Source organism: Poecile atricapillus, chromosome 2 (genome assembly GCF_030490865.1).
Source record: "Poecile atricapillus isolate bPoeAtr1 chromosome 2, bPoeAtr1.hap1, whole genome shotgun sequence".
NCBI lineage: Eukaryota > Metazoa > Chordata > Aves > Passeriformes > Paridae > Poecile > Poecile atricapillus.
In genome coordinates, this window is record NC_081250.1 from 57,863,616 (window position 1) to 57,889,573 (window position 25,958).

General features: G+C 39.4%; 2 protein-coding genes across 4 annotated transcripts in view; one reads left to right on the forward strand and one right to left on the reverse strand.

Moving 5' to 3' along the window:
• Nucleotides 1–14,204, forward strand: part of COL15A1 (collagen type XV alpha 1 chain) — a 118,187-nt gene extending 103,983 nt beyond the window's left edge. For all 3 annotated transcript variants that reach the window (XM_058831388.1, XM_058831390.1, XM_058831389.1), the window contains 10 exons: nt 268–317; nt 2,076–2,186; nt 3,563–3,707; nt 7,155–7,219; nt 8,200–8,328; nt 8,496–8,555; nt 9,726–9,785; nt 10,695–10,880; nt 11,881–11,996; nt 12,332–14,204. In XM_058831388.1, the coding sequence (XP_058687371.1) occupies nt 268–317; nt 2,076–2,186; nt 3,563–3,707; nt 7,155–7,219; nt 8,200–8,328; nt 8,496–8,555; nt 9,726–9,785; nt 10,695–10,880; nt 11,881–11,996; nt 12,332–12,548 (1,139 nt within the window). In that variant the 3' untranslated portion in view covers nt 12,549–14,204. The remainder of the gene's footprint in view (nt 1–267; nt 318–2,075; nt 2,187–3,562; nt 3,708–7,154; nt 7,220–8,199; nt 8,329–8,495; nt 8,556–9,725; nt 9,786–10,694; nt 10,881–11,880; nt 11,997–12,331) is intronic.
• Nucleotides 14,205–19,515: 5,311 nt separating this feature from the next.
• LOC131575658 (probable 2-ketogluconate reductase) overlaps nt 19,516–25,958 on the reverse strand; it is a 173,918-nt gene continuing 167,475 nt past the window's right edge. The window contains exon 8 of the mRNA XM_058831409.1: nt 19,516–19,693. The gene's annotated coding sequence lies outside the window, so the exon portion shown is untranslated. The remainder of the gene's footprint in view (nt 19,694–25,958) is intronic.

Below are 25,958 nucleotides of genomic sequence, written 5' to 3' on the forward strand. Positions count from 1 at the left end.
CTTCTAATTTTTCTGAAATCCCAATCAGATTCAGAAGTTATTAAGGTGGAAGGGTGACTGACAAGATAGGGCACAGACAAGATAGGCTGTATAAGTCTTGTTCTGTTAGGAAACCAAACTAAAAATATCTGTTTGATATAAAGGTTAATGCCATTATTGTAAATAGTTTTCCTTTAAACTCCTAAACCAGTAATACCAAAAGCAGTGCTTTTAAAAGGAAAATTACAGATAATTATTGTCCTTTATTGTATTTTCTTCATTTTTCAGGTCCACCTCTGCCTCCATCATATTTCAGCCATTTTATTAATAGCATAAAGGTAATTATATCCCATTTGTGTTTGAGTTCTGTTAAGCTTTTTTTAAAGTGTACTTTACTATAAATTAAGCTCAAAGCAATGCAACATGGTGAAATACAGAAATATAAGGGCAACAGCAATTACCAATTATATTTATTTCTTAAACTCAAGCTACATAGGCAAGTTTATTGTAAGTATAGAGATAGCAGTTGTCAGAGGTCTATAAAGATTACTTTTGAAAGAAACTTTATTACTCAGGATTTTTGCCTTCCCAGTGGTATTAAAGTGAGTCATAATTCACTGTTACCTAACATATCTGCCTTAAATGAATGCTTTTGTTTCCATGCCAGCTCAGGTGAAATACATCCATTACCTAAAAGGCATCTAGGACACTGAGTGAGGGGAAAGGAGGGTGGAAATCACTTCCATGTCATGTAATTTATCTTTTAAGCACACTGAATAAAATTAAATTATGGAAACTACTTTTCCTGGAAGCTCTTACAGCAAAGTATACCCATACTTTGGGTCATTTGTTTGGTCTCTCTCTGTTCCATTATTCTCTTGACTGCTTCAAGTGACAAAAGTTAATAAAAATATTATATTATTTTAAATGTTTTCAGGTGAATAAGGCTCTTTATCGGTAGGAGACTGAAAAAATTTGAACCAAATTTTCATTTAAGGATGCTACCAAAAGTGTTGTGCTGACAGTCTCCTGGAAGGACTCTTACTGCTTCCAGGTTTTAGGACTTTATTTCTGCTTGGCTGAGTACACCCAAGTTATTCCTATGGCATAAAGTGTCCCATGTATGTGGCAAAGCTGATAGAGTTTCTTTGACCTTATAGAGTAATGTCTGTAGCTTTACAGATTTAGCTGCCAAGAACCCATTTTTCATCTAGTCCTTCAACTCCCCAGAATGGCCTGGCATAAAGAAACCTTTTGAGTTGTGTTTACTGGGAATCCACAGAGACTAAAAGTCAGAGGAGGAGCCATGTCCTCTAGCTGTCTGCAGATACCTGCCATTCTTGCTTTGCCCTTTGCCTCTTCTATTCACAGGTTTATTCCTCAGAAACATGAAAAAAGTAGACAAAAAAATGGAAAGAAAAGAAAGCAGGCAAACAGAAAAAATAATATGAGGGGAAATGTATAAATGCTGTGGCTCATCTTGCACAGAGACATAGAAATGTAGTACTTAAATGATTCTTCTTACCTATTGATCTGTTTCCCAAACTAACTGATAATCAGCCATGCAGAACAGAAGACAAGTGTCTGTACTTTTTCAAGTGTCACTTTTCACGTGTCTGCAATTTTGTGTGATGTCTCCTCTGGTACACACCCCCACCCTGCTCTGCTCACTTCATCACATACTTTCAAATAGCTGTCCATTCAATGTCAATCTTGCTTTTCTTTTTCCTTGGTGATGGAGAAAAGCACAAAGACAGGCTTTTATGCTTCCTCCAACTCTCTCTTCGCCTCCAGCTACAGCAGTGAGAAAGGTTTTGCTGGGCAGAATAGCAGGAAACAGCAACACAGGCATTTTCTCTGCCTCCACCTAACACTCCCCTTGGCCTTGCCCTTGCCCTGAGTGAGCCTTTTTGCAGCCTCAATAGAGAAAGAATTCCTTTTCATTCCATATCACAGAAGAAGTGATGTTAAAAACATCAATTAAAGCCAGTGCTTTCCTTTACCAAACTCAGAGATTTCATGTGAATTTTAAAGTTCAGGACATTGTGTTCTGGTCTCACTTCAACTCAATATTTTAAAATACATTTTCTTCAAAGGGTGAAAAAGGAGACAATGGAGTCACTGGTGTAAAAGGAGAAAAAGGAGAACCAAATGGAGGGTTTTTTCTGACAGGACCTCCTGGACCACCTGGAAGACCAGGATTAATTGTAAGTCATGCAAGTTGTAGAATGGGAATATTTGTGACTACCCACTTAGAATTCATTTAGAAGGCACTAAAAAGAGACAAACATCAGGATTGCTAGGAACTATATAAAAACTTACATGTTAAGCATTACTTGATTAGGAGAAAATTGCATTAAGTGAAAATTGCATGAAGTGTAAACAGAGACACTTCACTGTTGTGCATAGAATTACTTTGCTATGAAATACTGACATAATGTTGTGCTCAGCTGTCTCATATAGCTACACCAGTATGTAGACCATGTTATTAACAGCATTACAAATCAAAGCAGCATGTATAATTTGTGATGCTACTACTTATACCCCATAAATATCAAAATAGGCCATGTAAAGTTAGTCAGAGGCTGACTTGAAAATTATTTGCCACCTAAAAAATTAATCCTATTTTCTTAGCAATCCAAAAACATGATCAAAAAGATGAGTGTGTAGCCATCTGGACCATTTCTATAAAATTCAGCCACTCTCTACCTTTTCATTTTATCTTCTAGCAATTAGCACCACAGCTGCTTTGAATAAAATGTGCCAATCATTTGGAAACTAGTTTATCCCTGGGATCTGGCATCAAATATGTGCACTGCATTCCTCTATTGCCATGTCTGTGTCAAGAACCACAAATGAGGGCCACAGCTGAGGATGAAGTGTTAGGTTAGCAAGCCCACCCTCAAAAATCTCCCAGGTTCTACTCCACATTACCGAGAATCATCTACCTATTTAGAACCTGTTCTACTGGCTGGAAGGAGCTGAATGGCACAGCTGAGCTCTCCTTGTCCAGGGTGTTCCATATCTGCAGGATGGTGTGAGCACTGGGAGCACAAGGCCTCCTCAGTCAGGCTGAGGACACACTGCTAAACTGGAAATGAAGGGAGTTGATGCCTTTTATTCTGCAAGTCTGGCAGCTGGAGAGGTTAAGGGCTAACATTTGATCACAGGAGAAAGAAGACAGCACTCATCATGAGGAGTACACCCTGCACAGACAAACTTTTACATTAAAGTTTTCCACAAACTCTCTGAGCCCATCAAAGCAAGCAGTCTCAGTGTGAGCAGAGTAGAGATACAGGACTTTGAGAGCACTGTTGAGAGTTTTGCAGGTATCACCTGCTCAGGGATAAGTATGAGAATTTTCAGAAAGCTTTCTGAAATTTAAATCCTTGACTTTTTTTCAGTATGTAGTTAAAATTTTTTGTTTTCCATTATATCCATGCCTCCTTGGAGAAAATTACATAGAAACTCATGTCTAAATGGTGGTGTAGTGGCAGGCATCTGGTAAATGTTGACACCAGAGATGATAGCCCTGCAGCAGCGAAACCAATACGTTTGAGAAAATACTTTTTGTCACTGACAGGGGCCAAAAGGGGACTCAATTGTTGGACCTAGAGGACCTCCAGGGTTACCTGGCCTACCTGGCTTACCAGGCTATGGAAAAATTGGACCTCCTGGCCCACCTGGACCACCTGGACCACCAGGCCCCCCTGCAATATATGGCTCAGGTGAGCTTTTCAGTGTATATGGGAGTGTACAGCCACATGTCCACAAGCCACACATGTCTGATTCTTTCACACCTGGCAGGTTATCCCATTCAACTACCCTCTCTGCATACTTGAATCAGATTGTTCCCCACTCTCCTCCTGCCCTTCACCAATTTCTCCTGTGGGGGGGAGTTGGAACTGAGGTCAAAAAAGGGACAATTTCTCTGCAGATAATTTTCACTGACTAGTGCTATGGGAGTGCTATTGTGTGAAAGATCTTGCTGTGGCTGTGGCTGGGAGGAAATCTGCATAGCAGAGATAGGTTACCTTGACAGCTTTGCAAAATCCATCAAACTGAGCAGCTGGCTAAATCTGGGACAAAACTCTCTTTTTGTGGGGAATGGAATTAAATCCAGCTAGTGGCCATCACAATGGGTATTTCCCAGGGCTCAGTATTGAGTCCAGACCTACCCAATGGCAATTATCTGGGCTAGGGGATCAAATGCACATTTTAGTGAGTTTTCCCCCAAGCTGGGTGGGAAGGTTGATCTGCTGAAACATTCTACAGAGGAGTCTGGACAAACTGAACCAACGGGCAGAGACCAATTGTATGAGGGTCAATCAGGCCAAGTGCCGGGTCCTGCCCTTGGGTCACAACAGCCCCAGGCAGCCCCACAGGCTGGGGACAGAGTGGCTGGAAAGCTGCCCAGCAGAAAAGGACCTGGAGGTGCTGATTGGCAGCTGTTGAACATGAGCCAGCAGTGCCCAGGTGGCCAAGAAGGCCAATGGCCCTGGCCTGTATCAGCAATGGTGTGGCCAGCGGGACCAGGGCAGCGATCGGCCCTGTACCTGCACTGGTGGGGCCATAGTTCAAGTCTTGTGTCCAGTTTAGAGCCCCTCACTACAAGAACAACATTGAGGTGCTGGAGCTTGTCCAGAGAGTGGGAACAAAGCTGGGGAAGGGCTGGGAGCACAAGTCCTATGCGGAGTAGCGGAGGGAGCTGGGGGTGTTTGGCCTGGAGAAAAGAAGGCTCGGGGGGGACCTTATCACTGTCTATGACAGCCTGAAAGGAGGCTGTAGCCAGGTGGGGATCAGTCTCTTCTCCCAGGTTACAAGCAATAGGACAAGAAGAAATGGACCCAAGTTGTACCAGGGGAGGTTTAAATTGGGCATTAGGAAATTTTTTTCACCTAAAGGATTTCTACTGGAGCAAGTTGCTCATGGAAGTTGAGTCACCATCTCTGGAAGCGTAACCTTGGCACTTTGGTACATGTTTTAGCAGTAGACTTTGCAGTTCTGGGTACCACCAGTGGAGGTGATGATCTTAAGGGTCTTTTCCAATTCAAGTGATTCTTTGATTTTCTGTTGGAAAGGCATTACTCACAGTAGAGATTAGGTCTAGAATGAGACTGCTGGAGAACTGCTTCTGAAAACTAGTTGCTATGCAAATGCTGAATAGAAATGAAGCTTCAGGTTGCTTAGTCTGCCTTAAATGGTTTTCAACTTACTGGGCTAGAAAAGGAGCAAAATGTTCCACAAATAGTCACATCAAGAGAGGAATTTTGCAAACAAGGTGACATCAAAGGGAGTATGTGGTTAGAAATCAAGTGTCACAGTTCAAGCCATTTGTGCTTAAGACTCCTTTTGGGTCACAGGTTTCCTAGTGACAAACCTCATACTGTTAATGTCCAGCCTTGGGTTCTGGTGGATGGGGTCCTGGGCTCCTCTGGCATTACTTGAGAGGTATGCCTGAGAAAATGACTGATTCCTCCCTCTAGTATCTTTGACCAGCATGGGAATCCAGCCAGATAATGCTCCAGAAGAGCTTTTCTTATCTCAGCTGAAGATGGTGAAAGGGAGACTTTAACTAAATAGAGATGTTGTAACAGAGATCTGTTCTTCCTAAAGTTTTGACAGATCTACCAAATACAGGTCTCAATTCCTGATAACTAATCATTAGCCTGTTTTCCCACAAGACTTGTGCTTCCAGTATGCTAGTTTGGGGAGAGGACATATCTCCTTCAATTTGTTCTCTGCAGATATTTCTTGAACCTGGTCAGCCTCATTTATACAGCAGGTGAGACTTCCAATCTGTCATCCAGTCAATATGATTAATTTAGTGTCTATCAGAACTATTCATCCTCTGAATAATATTTGAGAAAGAAAAAATCCTTAATACGTTCAACATTGAAGCATAGGCTTTATTTGAATCAGCCCCTGATCATCACAATACAGACAGATCCGCAGCATCCATGAAGCACATAAGGGTCTTCGGGCCTTTTCCTGTGTAATTTAGATTAAGCACTTCTGGATATTAGCTAAGAGACCCAGTCAGACAAAACAAATTATTATTAGTATTCCATCCCTATACTTTCATTTATGCTCTCTGCCATTAGTCTTCATCATCCTCCTACACATTTTCCTCTTTGCTTTGTAAAAGGGTTCTTTAGGCAGCACACATTTTACTAAATGTTCGGAACAGATGTTTATTTATTCCCTATTTTGAGATTCAGTTATCTCTTTTAAAGCTATTACTATTTGTAATTATGGAGTTCACATACTGGAGTATGGAGTTCACATATTGTAATATGGGGAAAGAGGAATAGCTTATCTGCAGGTAAATAGCTCTAAACACTTCTGAGATCTGACCTCCTTCCCCTGCCTTTGGCATGAAGGACCCGCTCTGGAGTGTCCTTGCAAATGCCTCAGTGCATAGCTTCTTCTTGTAGAAGGCGATTTCGACTCTCCTCTGGGTTTCAGAAAACCAAACAAATAAGGTCCTTGTGTTTACAAACAGCTTTGGAATTCCATTATCATTATTTGCACAAATGCATGCTTTAAGTCTTCCATATCTTTGAATCTTTTCTGTCTTAAAAGAAAGAAGTTTTTACTCCAAAAAACAGCTCAAGGTGAAGAAATTCACTCTTGGAGTAGATGCAGATACTAGGTACCAGTTGGTGTGAACTGCAGTCTTAGAAGCCCAAGTTCATATCCCTGAAGAACTCTGTTTTGCTTTGTAACACAAGCTGAGCTTACACACATGAATTTTTCATCTAAGGAAATTTTTGTTTGCCTTTAGAGCAAAAGATGTAATGAGTCCCTTAAACTTTATATGGGCAGGAGCAAAAAGTTCTTCCTCTCTTCCTCTTCCATGTGCACTAGCTAACAGAACAGCATTCTGGTCAATTTAAGTGGGTTTTATTCCTCGTTTCCAGTTTCTACAACAGATTGCAATCTGTTGGCCTTAACCTCCCAAAAAACAGAGAAAAGACTGTTTCATCATTGCTTCTAAAAAAACCCTAAGAGTGTATTTTCTGTAGTTGACTTGAGCTATTCAGGACACGACTATGGCTATTTAAAAGTTCCACTGCCCCTGGACACCATCACTAAGTCCTTTCTTTGTGTCACTCACATTTTCTCTCAAAAATATGACCTTCAGCGTCTGTTGTATGCTTATTTTATTTTAGCGGCTGCAATGCCTGGGCCACCAGGTCCTCCTGGAGAGCCAGGGTCACCTGCCACCAGAAATCTGGTAAGAGACCAAAATAAGGAAGTTTGCTATAGCAAATGTTCAAAATTTTGGTGGTCACTGGTAGCACTGAAAGAGGAGTGACAGTTCCATCTTGTGTTTTTATTTAGTAGAATGTTATATAAACCACATAATTTTAAGATGCAAACTGTAGATTTCCCTGGCAAATCTAAAAATTGTTGTGCCAGAGAATACATATAAATTTGTTTCCTTTTCTTTTGAAATGAATGAAAATTGGATCCAAGATATCCATGGGGAAAAAAAAAATCTAAGGCAGAAGTCTCAGTAATTTCTAAATTAAGAATTCACAGTTTCTGAAAAAAAAAAAAAAAAAAAGAAAAAGAAAAAGAAAAAAATAAAAAGAAAAAAAGACAGATAAAAACACCCCCAAAAGCCCTATTCAAGCTGGCAGAGAGCATTCATTGCAATTCTCAGGAGAGAAACAAATGTTCAAAGACTGGTCCCCCAAGACAGGAGACTGTAGTTGCAGGCTGGAAACTACTGTCTCAGACAGAAAGTCTCAGCTTACTTATGTCAAAACTAAGATTAAAAATATATATACAAATCTATAGCACAGGGTTCACATTATTTATAAAACATACATATGCCTTCTGACAATGAAGAAATGAGGAAAAAATGTGAAAGAAACTGCACTTTCCTGAAATTTGTAGCAGTTTTAAACTACTGCAGTTCTATTTTGAACTCTGCCATTTTGACTCAAATTGTAGGAGTGCAACAATCTTCACTCCGTACAAAATTTGTACAAAATTGCTGTCTTTCTACCACAATCCACAGAATGATGATGCTGGTATGCCAAAGTAGCGAGATACTGGTATTACTTTATGGATTAAATTACGTAAGATTCACTTTATGAGAATTTCCTGCAGAGGAAGCCTTGATATTTATGTGTCCAAATGAGACTATTTAACTTGCAAAATGTTTTGTGTGTCTGATGAATTATGTCTCATTTTCCTATTTGACAGGTTACAACATTCCAAAACATTGAGGCTATGTTGGAAAAAGTTCATTATGTAGCAGAAGGCACACTGATCTATCTGAGGGAAACCAGTGAGGTTTTTATCCGTGTTCGAAAAGGATGGAGAAAACTGCAGGTACGATTGCACTACACCGTAATCTTTTCCAACTCCCTTCTTCACAATGAAGGTGAGGGAGATATTTTTACAGAGGGAGAGAAGTGTGGGTGCAAAGACTCCTTTTTTTGAATTCAGAAACTCCTGGTGATATGTTTTTGTTCTACTCTCCTGCTTGGTTCTTTCAGCTTGGTGAGCTAATTCCTATCCCTGCTGACAGCCTTCCTCCTCCAGCCATATCAAGCCATGTAAGTACAAAATATTGAACCATGAAAAACTGAGCCTAGATGTGTGATACACTTGGCAGAAGTTGTATGCAGATCTCTCCACAACGTGATTTTCCACCGAGATTTGTCAGTTCAAAATGAGCATCCTACCACTGCATAAACTTGCAGATTGATTTGCTTGCACAGTCATCTGTTTCTAGTATCTTCTGAGATTCTAAACACTACAGAAACGAAGCAACATTTGCAAAAAGCAGAATAAAGTAAGCTGCCCACAAAAAAAATCCCAAAAACCAAAAATAGACAAAAAAATGCAAAACAAAACAAAAGTGACCAAAAAAACAAACAAAAAAATAACCAAACAAAACCCCACAAACCCACAGAATTCTGTTTCACAAGCCTGGAATCAGTCATATCAAGCCCTGATCCCCTTCAAGGAAAGTCAGAAAAGGGTTTCTGAAAAGCAGGTTTTCTTTCAAAGGTTATAGTCCTGTAATCAGTTTACCTTAATCACCACCTGAATGTAGCTTCCCCCACAGTGTGTGTACACAGCAGACGGTGTACTCTAAATCCTCAATTTTTAGTTTGGACCTGACCCCATTCTGCAAGTTATTGTACCAGCCTGCATGTGAACATGCTGTCTGTCCCAAAAAAATTGTGGGAGGATAAAAACCAAGAAATTACAAAGGGAATAGAGAAGGGTTTTTTGATGACAGGTTAATTGGTCTGCTGAGAAAATGAAAGAGCAAGAGAGTGCCCGGAAGCAGCAGTGAGAAGGAAGATGGCCAGAAACAAATGAAAAGGGTTAGAGTAGGTCAGATAGAAGTTCACCTAGCACGCTGGGAAAATGTCTAGACGTAAAGATATAAGAAATTTTCTGCAGCCTCCACTTGACACAACCTGAGTTTCCCATCTGCTACAGCCAGTGGCTTGTTACTCATACTTGCCATAACTAAAGAAGAAAACTTAGCTGTTCCTGAAACAATTAACATGGTTGAGAAGTGTTCCTACCCATTACATTTTCTGTTTTCACATCCTCCTTACCCTTTTAGTTTTGATTTTCCTCAACTCCTATTAAGAGCAGGCTGCTTTCATGCAGGACTCCAGGTGTGATTAAATTTTTATTTAAAAAATTACTGAGCATCTAAAAATCTGATATTTAACATATTTTTTTTGCTTGTGTTCAAATAACAGGGATTTCAGTCTATTCCAGCACTGAGACCAATATTAAATATGAACAATGGAAAACCAGCAGTAAGTATAAGATCTGTATTACAGCTGCTGAACTGTGCTTTTTAATGTGACAATTTGCATCTTGAGGGACAGTCATGATATTTGCTCTTCAAACTCAGAGCTTTTACCTCAGAAATTTACAAATACACTTCTTTAACTTGTTCAGACATCTCAGACACAATTTTAAATTGTTCCTTCCAGGTCTGTTTTCATCATCCCAGCCCCTTTCCCATCTCAAAGGAAAAAAACAAATCCTGACTCTGAATTAGGAGTACCCCTTCACTTAGGGATTGTACCTGCAATAGAGTAACTTCTAAACTAATGATAGTATAACAGTTGAATAATTAAAATATTCACTACAATATTTTCGATCTTTATGGTGCTGCTTAGCTTAGATAGACACTTTAGAACTTAAGCCTTTATTTAAAAGGCTTTAAAATATTTAGACAAAGAAAGCAAGGGAACTCACATATCTAAAAAATGAAACCAGAAAGAAAACAAAAAAGCAAGAATGTGGATTAGTTCTTGCATCTGTGCTGCTTGACTTAACCATGATACTTCTTGTATTTTTAACTGGTACTTAGTCACTCCTTACTACTTTTGTCCATATTTGTAGGATTTGGGATTTTGTTCATGTGAGAACTCCAAGATTTCCAACTGAAAATATTAACTGCTTCTAAAAGATTTTTTTTTTTTAGGAGTATATAATCCTCATGGTTTCCTTAATGTTGAAAGATAAGCTGATATTTCTGCTAAGGGTCTCATGGCTCTGAGAAATGTAATGTTATAGCAATGAATAACTCTCATACCTGTTATGAAGGGTATGTGTTCTGTCCTGGCAGGAGGAGGGGGCACTGTTTTCTTTCCAACATATTCCTTGTGTCATAAACTTTTTTTTCAAATGGTGCCTTTTCTTCTTTTTTCTTCCAGTTGCATCTGGTGGCTTTGAACTTCCCGTTACCTGGTGACATGCGAGCAGATTTTCAGTGTTTTCGGCAGGCCCAGCTTGCTGGTTTGACATCTACATATAGAGCCTTCCTCTCATCACACTTGCAAGATCTGGCCACAGTTGTCAGAAAAATAGACCGACACCATTTGCCAATAGTCAATCTTCAGGTAAAAATGGGTACTTAGTGCTTGTTTTTTAGGATAGGCTGTAGGTTCCACAAAAATCTTGGAAAATAGCAGAAGCACTGAGTTTCAGCCCACACTGCATTTTATAAAGAAGCAGCTTTGCTTCATATTTCACAGCCAGGTTCAAGAAATAAAAAAAAAATAGTGATTAAGTAGAAAACCACTGAATTATTATGTTCTTCCTATAAGTGTTATAGTAGGATAAAATGCCTATTTTTCTCATTTCTAAGAAAAACGCAAATTCTGTGCTTAGGAGTGATGTTGGATATACCCCAATGAAATGGAGAGGAGAATCTAGAGCATGAGTCATTTTGTGGTCTCACATAAACAGACACACTCTAAAACTGAGGAAAACAAACCATGTCTTTGTAGCATTGGCTGGCTCCCAGGACAAGCGGCCAAAGAAACCTACAGGAATAACACATGATGCTTGGAACATGTTGAACGGATGCTGCTCTGAAGTGCATGCAAACACAGAGCCTTGAGAGAAATTTGTGAAGACAATATTGTTTCAACTTTGACTGGAGAAACTCAGAAGCAGCTTGAGAGGAAGCCAAATGCAAAGGTTTTGCTCTGACTGTTTGCAACACTTTCCACAAAACTGTGACCTTAACAGAAGCTCCAATACAAGTTATGTCTATATATTCTCTACAGCTACAGTAGTTATAAGCGATTTTTCAAACAATGCCTTAGGAGGAAAAGGACAGGGGATGATCAAGCTGAAATTTTGGAGTGACAACAGAAGAGAGAGACAACTTAGAGACAAAGACATGAACCAGACAGCTATTTGCATAGAGATGACAGATGAGACAAGTTTGTTCAGGAACATTATGCAAAAACTGATGTGAAAGATGAAATCACAAGTGTCCTTAAATGCAGATAAAATTTTCAATTTTCAAATAAGTCTATAAAGGTAGACTTGGCATTTGATGTAGATTTTGGATTTGTTTTGTTTGTAAAAGTGGCTTTGAAATTTTAACAGGGAGAAACCCTTTTCAGTAACTGGGAATCTATATTTGATGGAAATGGTGGACAATTCAACATTCATGTCCCAATATACTCCTTTGATGGGAGGAATGTCATGACTGATTCATCTTGGTGAGTTGACATTACCATTTATGTTTTATATGTTACATGCAAGTGGTTTTTTTCTACTTTTACCAGATAGTAATAGAAATAGTAGCAGTATCCTGGACTACTAGACATGTGATAAAAATTTCTCACTTTCTTTATGCCATTTTTCTTTGCCTTTTCTGATAGTCTAGAAATGGGTTGTCAGGTTGTCTTCTCCTTTTTTCCTCTCCTTTCTGTCTTCATCTTTACCTAAGCACTCAGCTTCAAGCACAAGGAATGCAAATCACCACACACTGTGTGCAGTTGAATAAAGCAAAAGAGACTTTTCCAGTAAATAACTTCTTAATGTTACCTTTCAGGCCTCAAAAAATAATATGGCATGGTTCAACTGCAAATGGGATCCGACTGGTTAGCAACTACTGTGAAGCCTGGCACACAGCTGATTTGGGAGCTCTGGGACAAGCATCGCCTCTGAACACAGGGAAACTTCTTGACCAGAAAGTATATAGCTGTAATAATTTGTTTATTGTTCTCTGTATTGAAAACAGTTTTGTACCTGATCCCCAAGGAAAATAATTCACCTGCTGCACATATGAATATTCCATTTGACGACAGAAAAAGCTGACACTGAAATTTCATTTGTAATGATGTAAATATTTTAATTTTTGTAATTGCACATTTCAGGAAAAATAATAGACAAAGAAAACATACCTCAACACAAACCACATTCCAGTTAGGTGGAACATCCAGTGCACACATGACTGGCATAAAGCCCTTCCTTCCACTTGAACCCCATGCGGTTCGAAGCCTGCCAGCAGTTAACTCATGTTCTTCTGCCTGAGCTGGAGGTCACCTAAGGGCACGAGCCAAGTGTGGTCTGTGAGGAAGATCCAGTAGCCTGCCTCGTAAGCAGTGTGGCTCAGCAGGGCTGCTGCTGTTTCACAGCTGAGAAGCTGCATGCTCCGTGCTCTCCTTTTCACTTGCATAGATTTTGGATGCCCAAGGCACCGTTCATATATACTCATATATACAGCGAATACTGGGAGGCCTTACAGAGCTTGCATTTGCAAAATAAAGCTTTAAGAACAAAGGTGCTCTCCTCCTCTGAGTTTTGGTGGAAGCCGAGTACCTGACTCCTCTAAGTTTGTACAGATCTCAGCCTGGTGCTTACACAGAAATATAGCAGCTCCCACACCTTATCTCAGCTTTTCTCTTTGCATATTCTAGGCATAGGTCTTTATGCAGGAGGAGTGAATTTCACATTGACAAAATCTGGTCTTTATTTTGGTGCTATTGTTACCAGGAAACCTGAAAGCAATGTTAATAGAAAACATCCTGTTTAACTGGTAGAACTGAACAAAGCAAATGCAGACAAATGAACCATCTGACCTTTATTTATTTCATTGCATATTAGAGGAAGTCGTTTCCTTTTGTGTCAGACTGACGAATGAAATATGTCTGTCATGGTTTCTTTAAAATAGGTTCTACACATTGTTATCACACTAAGTTATATGTAAAGTGATTTTCCTTTTTGTGAATTTACCCTTCTGGCATTCACATAATTAAAGAATTGTTCATATAAAATAACTGCAACAATTATAGGAATGATCGGGAAATTGTAATATTCTTCACTACCAGTAACACCATAATATCTGAAGTCTTTTGCTGATATATTTGTCTACTACATACTTTAAACAACATATTTACTTATGTTTTATCAGGCAGTGACTATGGAGGTCAAGCTCCACATTATCATTTTTTTTAAGATTTAAACAAGAATCTGTATTGGAAATACATGTTCACTTGCTGACAAATAGAGTATTTAATAACCAGACAGCTTTTGTTAACAGACAAAAGCAAATTACACTTACAATACTAAAATGATGTAATTATGTAACTAAATATTTTGAAATCCAGCTTTATTTTTCCAATTGATTATAAAAGCTTATTTCCCAGGGTCAGCTGAATGATATCTTCATTTTTTTCTGAAAAGCAAAAAATGTAAATGACTACATTATTACAATAAGGCAAAGCCATTTGTATTATGTTTAAAGTGTATGCATAACAATTCACTGCACTCATTTATAGTTGACTTTCCTAAAATACTGAGCCACTTTTGTGCCAAATTCCTCCAGTTCACAGAGCTGGAAGACTTATTTATGTACAGCAGGGTTTCGCTCTGAGTCACAGAAGGATCAAAGGGGGAAAATAAAGTGCTTTTACCTGCTTCAAGCAGGAACCATCTACTTTCAATCCTTTACGGACCAGTGGGGTCTCTGCTTGCAGCCACTCATCCACATCAGTCCCCGCTCTGCCTCTCCTGAACTCGAGCAGCACTCAGGGAGCTGGCTGTCCCTTTGCCTGGAATTGCAGTGACGAGAGGTGTCAGGGTCATGGAATCGCACAGAAGAGCTCTGTGAAGGGGGATGAGAGAAGACTAATAAAAACATGCAGGTTTTAGGAGATACTGAACTAGAGTTTAAGTTGGGTTCAGCAAAATGCATCCAGAGATCTTTGTGCCAGTCCTTTCACAGAGCTAACCCGTCTCTGTATCCTGAAAAGAGCTTAGCAGGGAACTGAAATGGCTAAGCACCATCAATAAGCTGCTAAAAAACTCTCCATGTTTGCTTCCCACCTCTGACATTAATCTGCAGGCTGCAGCAATTTATTGTACACCCTTTAACTGAATAGAGAGCATGAGCTGTGCGCCACCTGGGCTGCTGTGCTGCTGAGTTCACAGGCTTGCTCACACACCAAGGGAAAGAGCTTTACCAGAGAATGGCATGAGACCTGTTAGAAAGATGATGTTTCATTTGGGGGAAACAACAACAACAACAGCAACACACGCTTTTTTCCAAAACCACTGATGTTCTTTAGATTCCCTAATATCATTGAAAAGAAAAAATAATATTCATCAAGGATATGACAGAGAAAAAAATTAGCCCAGTACTTAAGAATAAATTAGCTTTTTATATCAAAGGAGAGTACTTTTTTCAGCACTGTTACAGCACGAAATTTCAGCTGCACTTGAGGAAGAACCTTGGCTAATTCAGGTAAGAAACTATGTATAAGGCAAAGCAATCACCAAGAGAATATTAGAGCAAGATGGAGAACAATAACTGCACAAGAAATCAATGTAGCAGTCTGAATTCTACTGAATTGTGAACACCCCAAAATCCTGATCTGGACCACTGGTTTTGTTAGCGGTAGGTAATCAGCAGGCAGGCCTTTTGCCCTTCTCAGTTCAGGGATCTTTTCTCTGGGCAATGACAAACCACATCATGTTTCCATCTATCAGTAGTGTGCTGCTCTGCCCAGAAGAACTGCAGTGAGAGGAGCAGTTTCTCCTCCCTTTGCTGCTATAATCAAGCCAAACCTGTGAGTTTCTGCAGTGCAGCATATACATCTCAAAGGACTGACAATTAACAAAACTAGTTTTGGTGTAACCGAAGACTGCCAGCCTTGCTTCTGAGCTGTGAAGTGAAAGAAGAATGACTTGCAGTATGTCCTGCCTGGAAGATTCCACAGTTCCTCTTCTTTGGCTCTGAGATTTAGGTATTACTTCTGCATTATTACTTGCAAGTCTTGTTTTCACTCCAGTACTGTCCTGGAGAAGAGTGCCTGTCTTCTAGCTTTTTAAAAAATTAGATGCTAGAATTGCAATTTCATTTTGGCGTTCAAGTACTGGGATTAACGCCATGCATGCATCTTAAAAAAACATCTGATTGGGGTTTGGCTTTTATTTGCTGGTCTGATACATAGTTTGAGCCTGCAGTCTAACAGTTGCTCCCTGCTGTCTCTCCTTTATGCTTCAACAGTAGCTGCCCAGAGACAGAAATATCTCTAGATGAGCATCTACTTAACTACTTTGGTACTTTAACCTGAACCTGGCCTCCCTCTTTTAATCAGTCAGAGGGCTGCTATTTGCTGGATCTTAAAAGGCCTATTCTGCACCTTGGTGCAATTCCCACTGTTACCAGTTGATCTAAAATATTTCCTACCATATTCCCTTCTCCTGTATCCACATTAAAAAAAAAAAAAATTAAACACCATAAGACCACCCTGTTCTACTCCTAAAGTTTTTAATTAATGGCTCTATGCACACACAGCCTAACCTGGAGGTGCACCCAGAGTGGATGTCTCAGCTCCAGAAGTACTAGACTTTCCATAGGAGAGAGTGAACACAAAGTTGAAACATCCCTTCATCCTGTGTGGGCAAAAGAGAGTAGTGGAATTACAGACAGCACAGGCTGTGGGAATTTCGACATTGTGCCAGTTTGCCTGGGGTAGAGTTCGTTTTCTTCATGGTAGCTGGTATGGGGCTGTGTTTTTGCTGTGTGCTGACAACGGTGTTGTTAACACAGAGATGTTTTTGTTCTTGCTGATCAGGGCTTACATAGAGCCAAGGCCTTTTCTGCCTCTCACCAGCAAGGCAGCAGGGAGTGCACAAGAAGTTGAGAGTGGACGCAGCTGGGACAGCTCACCACAGGGATATCCCATATCAGATAGTATTGTGCTCAGCATATAAAATGGGGGAAGAAACAGGAAAGGGGAATAATGCCAGTGATGGCATTTTTAATCCCAGTCACTATTCCATTCCAGCCCTGATCTCCTGGGTATGGCTTAACAGTGCCCAAAAATGGGAGAAGCAGTGAATTAATTCCTTGTTTTGCTTTGCTTTTGTGTGTGTTTTTTGTTTTACTTATCAAACCCAACCCATGAATTTTCTCATCTTTACTCTTCCAGTTCTCTCCCCTATGCCCAGTAGGTCCCAGGGGGACTTACTTTCCCCCTGAGGGAAGTAAGCAAGCAGCTGTGTGAGGCTGAGTTGTCAGCCAGGATTAAGCCACAGTATACATACGAAATAATTTCAGCATCACACCCTGGTGTTGATCACAAGTAACTTACAACCTTCCCTAAGCCTGTCTCAGGGATACTGGTAATGCTGCATCATAAAAGGGGGAGACAACATTGTTGGACCTTATAAGCAGTACCTAAGATCACATTCAAATTCAAACCAGGACAATGATGACATTGCCTCTGCAGGAAAGATACATTTTGTATTGTGCATTTTGAGTGTGTTCACATTAATAGCAATTTAATATCTGTGTTTTCCACAGGTCAGTACCAACACCACCTCACAGGTGTTTTGTTTGACCTTTCTTGGTTCCAGACGTACTCATTGAGGTCCTAGCCATCATGATGGCTTGTAATTGAAAAACATTATCTCTCCACTGAGTTAAATGGATTGGTTTTAACATCCAAAAAATGATTTGCCAGTATTTAGCTTTGCTCTACAGTTAAATATTTGCACATTTCAAGCCTCAAGGCTTCAACTGAGGCTAGTCTCATCCCCAAGGCTACCACTGTACTAGAAAATTATCACAGTCAAGGCAGAGCTATTAGCAGAAATACCACATTTGACTGATGGCTGAACTGTTCCCTGACACAGTTCTGGTCAGTGCCATTTGTAACCCTTCCAACCACTTCTTTAGGGGATGATTTGCAGGGACAGCATGTGCCAAGAACTATTCTTATGGATAGTTTGAAAGAGCCACCCTATTTTGGAACAGAAAGATTTAATTGTACTCACAGGTGCTTAAGCGCTGTGCCTAGTCTCAGGCCTAACTGGAGCACTCAACCCACTGAAAGCCTGTAAAGGGACTGCAGGACAGGCATGTCTGATGCCCACAGAAAACACATCAATGGTTCTTTATGTCTTTTTACCAAACTTAATAATATACATTTCTCCTGCAAACATTCTCCATTCATGTAAACCCCAAGTCCAGACTGTGTTCATTCAGGGCACCCCCTAAAGCCATCACTGTCCTACACAAACGCCCTCAAGCTCTATTTAGATTTATTGTGCCATTCCATTATCCTCACCTCTTTCAACACTGATGAGCACCTTGGTTAGAGCATGGATTGATTGTTCACAGAGCTGGGATGTCTCAAACACCTGAGAATTAAAGGCTACTTGTACAGCCATCCTGTACAACTGATAGCTACCACCATGATGCTTTCATTGGCAATCAGGACAACACAAGACATTTGTTTTCCTGCTTTACCCCAGCTGGTGGATCAGCCTCCATGTTTGTGTGTGCAGCCTGCTTGTTAGGAGTACTGAACAGCTTCTGATTCTAGGGTCAGCAGTATCCTCTCAGTCTAGAGGTGTGCTTAAGTTCACCTGAGGCACCAAACATGACTTCCTAGAATCATCCCACTACCCTTTCAGCCAGCCTACGAGAAGCTTCCTTGATACTTTGAAATGTGAGACTGCATCCCTTGATCCTACACTATATTAGGGTAGTGGTGTGTTTGAACTCCTGTGCTAAATTCTTATTGTGATGTTGACCAAAACCAAGCCCAAAGTCAATTTACATTTCCCTTTTTTCAGCTGAGTGAATTGGGAATTGTTCATCAGCTTCATCAAAGCAATTTCCAGTTTGTTGATCCCATTATTTTGAAGACCATGTTTCCTTCCAAGAAGGTGTAACCCAGTGGTTCACAAGTCCCTGGGTTTGGGAAGTCCCTAGGTGTCCCCAGGTGTCCTGGGTACATCTGTGAAGAGGTTATTTCAGGGGTATTCACTACTGTATTTCTTTGCCGTTGGTTCTGCCTACAGAGTAAGAAACTGACTTGCTCTCAGCAGCTTTTTCCCACCCTACTACTTGGCAAATTTTCTCTATCATTATAGCAAAGCTGTTCTTAAACCACAAATTTATCTTGGATATTTTCTGTTCTTGATCTCAAACATCCAGGATTTGGAAGCAGTCTATATCGGGAAGACACATGAATTTTGACATCATACACTCACAAGCCAAGGTCTTTTAAACATATCCTGAGGCTGTTTGCCTCTTTTGCTGAGACATCCAGAGCCAAAACCAATGTTCAGAAGCTAGCTGGCTCAAGAGTTTGGAGGAGCATGCTAAAATTTGCTATGGCAGAGATGATCTGAGTAATTAAAGCATATACCACTGACACAGTTTAGGCTTTGAGGGGTGTTATTTAAAAAGGTTTTCATCATGTAGAACTCCCATCTCGATCTCCATTTTCATCCAAATAAAGCTTACAGAAATTCAAAAGAGCAGACATAGAACTGTCATTTTTGCAAAGACTTAAAATCCAAACAAAACTGATGCTATGTATTAATCCACCTGAATCAGAAATGGACATAGAGACAGCTATTTAAAAGTAAAAAAAAAAAAACCCACAACTTATTAAAAGCCAGAATTCATCAAGATTCACAGTTAAATGTTTATTCACTATCTCTCTCCTCACTTTACTGTAGCTTGATATATCTTAGAATGGTAGAATAATTTAGATTGGAAACAGCTTCAGAAGGTCATCTAATCCAACTCCCTGCTCAAAGTACAGCTAAGCTAACTTCAAAGCTCAATCTTCTCAAATTGCAGGCAACCAAACTGAAGGTGCAGCAGTGTGTTGTCGCTGAAGATGAATAGATCACACGGACACAGGTCGAGGTGTGGTGAAGAGAAGAGAGAGGTTTATTTTTCCCTCCAGGATTTATAGGTTCCTGACCACAGCCAGGGATTGGATGGTCAGGATAACACTTTCTCACAGCACTGGCCATGAGAGATGCCCATCACAAGACGTGTAACAGAAAGAATGTACACATATCTATGTTTACAGTTACTGTCCAGGGAAAGTCTTTAGAAAACCATGTCAGCAAGCTCAGAAGCTGAGTTTTCAGGGCGACAGCAGTGTGCTCAGATATCTACACCTCCAATTTAAGAAGGCAAGAAGTCGGTATGATGTGCCATGATTCTTTTCTGTTAGGTTAGGAAAGTGTCCAGCTGATGGATAGAGGTAATTTCCACCAAAGTCAGAATAAATTTGTGGCTTGGGCCCCTCAAAATTTATCTCCTGATGGAAGGTCTTTGTTCTGACAAAGAAAAGGTTGGGGGAGAGAAGCAAGATACATTAGCAGCATCTAACTCAGTCACCTCCTCATGTGATTGTCTGTGGCTTTTTTAAAGAAAGTCAACTCTCCCAGCCTAGCTATTGATGATATATCAGAAGACACTGCAAGCCTTGGGCACACATAAGCAAAGTCCTATTCTCAACTGAGTGCTATACAATGGCAGGTAATAAAGTACTCATTCTGTCAAAGTTACTGAATCACAGTATCCTTCTTACAAAACCCCAATTGCTCATCAGGATAAAAGCTCAGGAAAACTGATTAATTATCTAGAGGAGGGATCAAGATAGTCACAGCTGTGTCCTGTTGTACTGGTACAGTGAGTAAAACATGAGGTGACAAGGGAGCAGGATAGGACAAGTCAAAAGGACTGGGAAGGAGGAATAATAATGTTCTGAAGTTGTGGTGAACTCTATGAATAAGAAGCTAGAAGGAGATATAGAATTATCTGCTCTGTATAGGTTCTATTAAAGCAAATCTGAAGGCAGTAAACAACATTGGCTACCGTCAGAGCTATAAAAGGGAGAGTGAACTAGGAGGAGATGGTTGTGAAGGGCAGCCCAGTTGAATCTGATAGATGTCAAACACAGTGATGAGAAGGATTTATGTATCTATGTCCAAGATTCATGGTCCCCTAATTTCTCCTTGGCCACAGGTAAGACATCCATGGGAAACTGTGCTGCCACTGACACTTTAGGCTATTAAAGAGCAAGAATCTTTCTGTAGTTCATGAGCAGGAATATAGAGCTGTTGAAGTAGCTCCAGGAGGAAAGACCCTGAGTAACACTCCAAATATCCTTAGTCTTGCAAATAAGGTCTTTGAGCACAAATCACTTGGGCATTAAGCCTGTAATTTCCACCAGAATAATGTGCTAAAATGTAGCAGCTCCCAGGAATACTTTTGCAGGAATACCCTGATTCTAGATTGAATCTATTAACCATGTGGAGAGATTGAAGTTTAGGCAACCTTGCTTCAAAATGGTCTCTTAATTTTTAAGTATCTCTCTATACATTGTGCAGAGAACTTAAGCACTCAACTGTAAAAAAGCTACAGTGACAAGACTTTAACTGCTTACATCTAAATCAAGTTACTTCCAACTACTGAAACCTACTTTAATCAAAGGCTGGTCAAGATAACAAGTAGAGCAGTGATTTTTGTCTTACAAGATTAGAGCCTGCTTCAAACTTAATCTTAGTTCTTAAGCAAGAGAAGAATGGTATAACAGCCCACCTATTCCACTACTTCTGGGAAAACATGTCAGTGTCTTTCATTATTATCAGTAAAGTCCAGTGGCAGCTGTGACTGTCCCTTTCAAGCCAACTTGGAAGCATACAGAGAAATTAACTACAGGACAAAGTTGGAACAGTACAGAACAGGACAGGAACCTGATGAGACCAAATTATTCCTTTAAATTTTTTGACAGCAATGTTCAAATACACACTGCATTTCAGGCTCAAGTGGTTTATGGCAGTTTCCCTTTCACAGGATTTCTTCATCATTTTGCTCACAGGAAATCAATATCCAGAGAACCAGGATTACTCATCAAGGCATGACTAAGGCATGGTGTGGCCCAAGAGAAAGGATGATCTCATGTTTGTGGCAACAGAACAGTGCCCAAAGGAATGCAATTCTGTCCCTGATTCACTCATGGAGGAAAAGCTCCACATAAATAGGTCCATTTTAGAGTAGGTGACAGATAGTGTGGAGTAGATCAACATGCAGTACCAGGCTAAAATAGACGAAAGACAGTTCAACCAGACACAAACACCTTTGTGCTCCATGTCCCGCATTCTTCCTTATGCCCACCATGAATCATGAAAATCATGAAACCCCACAGAGAGCATAGTACATCAAAAGCACCCTGCAAACTAAAAGATACTTGTTCCATTCTGATTTTACTCTTTGATTTGGTTCCTGTGGATAAGATACAGACAAGCATAAGCAGAAGGGAGGGCAGAATCCCATAGTCTCTCGGGCTTGGAGAACAGTTACCCTACAAATACTAGGAAGAATCTCTTCTTAGCCAGGCTGTAAGAACAAACTAATTCTGGTTTGTTTGTTTGCCAAATCATTTCCAAGAGTTGATTCAAGTGGAAACTAAAACTGTATTTTAAAAAGAGCCCCAGATAGTCTCCAAAATGTAATATTTACACACCCCTTTGACCTTCAGCAAAGTTCTGAAAAAAATCCTGGAAAAAGACAAAGCATTCAGCTTCTCAAGAAAATCTGGACTTCTCATGGTTTCAACTACAGTTACAAAAGAAGTAACCTCCCCTATAAAACTAAACTGCAATAGAATGATACACAGATATACTCTAGTCTTTTGCCCTACTGAATTTTGAACATTATTTGGCTTTTTATTTTCTGTCTTGTAATACAATCATTAATTTTGGAAAATTAGTTTCATGACCAGTTAGTCAAACTAAAATTATCTCCTTGCCAAAGAGGGCTTTTCCTTTCCCATCTTTTACTCTTCTTTTGATCAAATAAATATATATACCTACTACCATCATCTCCTATATTTTGTTGGCAGAATAATCCAGTGTTGTGATGGACATTTTCCTGATCTTAATTTAAAATGTACTCTTGTTTGGGTTTTTTTTTCTCCTTAATAATATCCTGTCTTTAAATTAGGAATGCATTTCTCTTGTTTATTTGGAAAAGGTTGCCTTTAAATACCACTGACAAAAGGCAGCTGTGTTGTGCAGGTGTGATGAAAGTATTTTTGCCACTGCTATTGCAGAAGTTCTAGGATATTTATCTAGAACCTTAATTTAATATGCTTAAATTCTCAAGAGAGATAGCTTCTTCAGCAATCTAGTATCCAGACTAAGACTAAGACTTCTTGGGTAAAAGTCAGCCTTTGGAATTACACTCAAGGGATACAGCTGATGGAAAATGACTGCTGTAATAGAGAAACAGAATTCTGAGAAACAGAATGAAGTAACTAATTGTTATTTGCAGCCAGAAAAATGTTGTTCAGGAGAATTCCCATGCTAATTCAGACCTGAAAGCAGCATAAATTATTATTTTTATATAGGTCCAGTGTCAAAAGTCTTCCCTCTTGATAATGTCACTTAAAAATGTAGAGATAACCAAAGACTTACACAATCTCAAAACTGCATATTCTTGGAAATAAGTTAGAAACTTAATAACTCAAGAACTGATAAAGAATGAAATTCTACAAATTATTTCCACCATCTTTCTCCTCACTGCATAATTTGCCGTTTTATTCAAATAGATCTTTAGCCTATTCTTCTATTCTTCAGGTTTTAACTCTGAGTAGGTACAAACTCCATTACCTGATTTAAAGGAAAAAGCACCTTTTTAGAACACATTACAAAAAAACTGCATACAATTTTCTTGGGACTGTTCAAGGTACAGCACCTTTAGAGTGAACTCTAGCTATTGATTGCAAATGAACAAGTCAAAACATACAGAAAATACTGCTTAGAGAGACTACAGCAACAGGATTTTGAAACAACCTTGTATAACCTGAACTGTGATAGAAAGTTTAATGCTATTAGCTCAACCAACCTACAGCCACATGCACTGAAGAATGAGAGTGGATGGGGAATACATATCAAGTCTAAAAAAGCTGCAGCAAAACAACAAGTTCCTATAGCACATGATAGAAGAACCTCTCTCTTCTCTCATTTGCAGTTTGCAGGGTTAGTAAATCAGTGTCAGGAATTAAATATTATTTTATGAATTTTACTTAATTAATGAAATGTTATTTTCTCATCTCTTTTTATTTTATTTTTATTGTGAGTTTAAACTCTACTGAACAAAATGTTGTTTTAGCAACAAAGTGAACGTTTTATTAAAAAACTTGATTTATAAATTTTTTTTTAAGGACAACTGATGTTTAATCCAAGTTGTGATCTAGATCCCCAGATCTAATTTTGAGGTCTGAGCTATTTATCATCACAATTCCCACTTCCTACTCTAAGAAATTTCTTGTCTGCTACGAGCCTTTATTCCCTGGAAGAAGAAATCAAGCTTGTCAAGCCCAGAGGATGCCTGCCTGCTAATGGGTACACAGAGAATTACGACGGGAAAACCTCATGATCTGTGCATTGCCAGAAAAACATTAACTTTTGGTTGGTTACACATGCTGCTCCTTCCCCACTCTGGGCAACACTGAGTCCAGGCTCTGGAGGAAAATTACTTTCCTTGATAAGCAGAATGATATAAATTATTACTTGCACCATCAAACTGGAATGAGTAGGGTCCAAGGAGGTAAAAACTGTACCTCCTCAGGAAAAGAAATGTCCATTCTTAATTAGAGGCAAGCTACTTTAACTCCTATGTCCTTTGCCGTAGTTGTAGGTGAGAGGCCCCTGCAATTTCAGAATTACCAGAGTTACAGAGTTACTTCAGCCATGTAAGGCCTTCAAACAGATAATGACGAACAGTTTAAAGTCATTTCCAGACATGGTTGATGTCAGCCTTTTTACTTCTGGCAACCACTCCCTAAGCTACCCAGTCTTCCTAGTCACTGCAGGATAGCACTTCTTCCCTACTTTCAGCAAAAATCAGACCTGAAGGGAAGAAGACTGAAGGGAGACTTGCAGTCAGCACTGCCCTCTTTGAATAGTTCATACCTGATTTCAAGCAAAGTTGGATCAGGACACATGTGGTAAACAAGCATGGCAACTGATGGACTCTACCAGCTAGAACAAAACATCAAGTTTAAGGGGTTTAATTGTTGTCACTGAGATCTGCCTAAAGAACTTAGGACACTGACATGTCCACAAATCCATTATCTGTGAAATAAGGTGGGTGTTAGCTGCAGGGATCAGGCAGCTGCATGCTGATGTGGTGCATTGCTGGGCTGCCCAGCTCATAACTCTGGGATATAAAGTGTTCCACTAAAAACAAAAAGGGCTTCATATGTCTTAAGCTTTAACTGGCCTTCAGTTAAAGGAGATGATTAACTGGGTGTCCAATAACTAAGATCTCACAGTATTTCGCTTTGGAAACATTGATGAGTCAAATCAGGCAATGTTTATAAGGGTTATAAAATGAGTAATTCTGAGTGTTTTGTAAAGCAGTGACTTCAAAAAAAGGGATTCCTTTTGCTTGTCTCTGATTTAGAAAGATCACAGATCTTTGTGAAACTTTCTTGTTTATGTACTTACAGAAATTGTACACTAATAAGCACTTTGATATTTTCTGTCCCAGTTTGAGTAAAACTGCTTGGAAAAACCAAAGACTAGGTGGGGAGAGCAAAGTTGGGGTTTTTCAACAACTTATTCTGTTTTGGTAAATGTTACATATTCAGTACTTTTCCTCTTGCTGAGTTCCTTGGTGACAGTAATTTGTAAATATCATTATGCACTTGATAGTTCTTACAAACAAACAAACAAACAAACAAACAAACATAACCTTCAGCTACTTACCACGGACAGAACACTGTAAAAATTGAAGTTTTGCAACACCTTTATTTTTTATTGCTTTAGCACTAATGGTGCATACACCGTTGGTGAAAGATTATTACTCTGATGCAGTACCTCTTACACTGAAACACTAGTAAAAGTTTTAGTCATCATCATTAATACTATTTCCTATCACACCACTCACATATATTTTTATTTTAAAACCTAAAGAAAAAAGTACTTATTTGTGCCCATTTTTGGAACTAAATCAGCTTATAGTGTAAGAACATTCATATCCTTGCTCTTTCTCAAAGACTAACCTACAGAACAAATTGGTTTGTATAATTGTCTATCTCACCACTTGTCCTTTTCCAAAATGTTTTTTATTTCAATGCCCTATGTACTTTCTTATTTTGTGCAGGTTTTGCAGTACAGAGTTCCATTTAAAACTTTCATGCAGTTGCAATTCTTTTGTTTTCCATCTTCCAGAAAAGAAGAGCATAAGTAGTGTTCATACACTGACAATAATTCTTGCATAAAATAAAAGTAGCACTAGGTAAAGATTAATTATTTCTTCCTCTCTCCCTGTGGGTGCTGCACATGTGTATGACTGTCACATTCTAGTACAGGAGAAAGAAATTAATCAGTGTTTAAATTGCAGA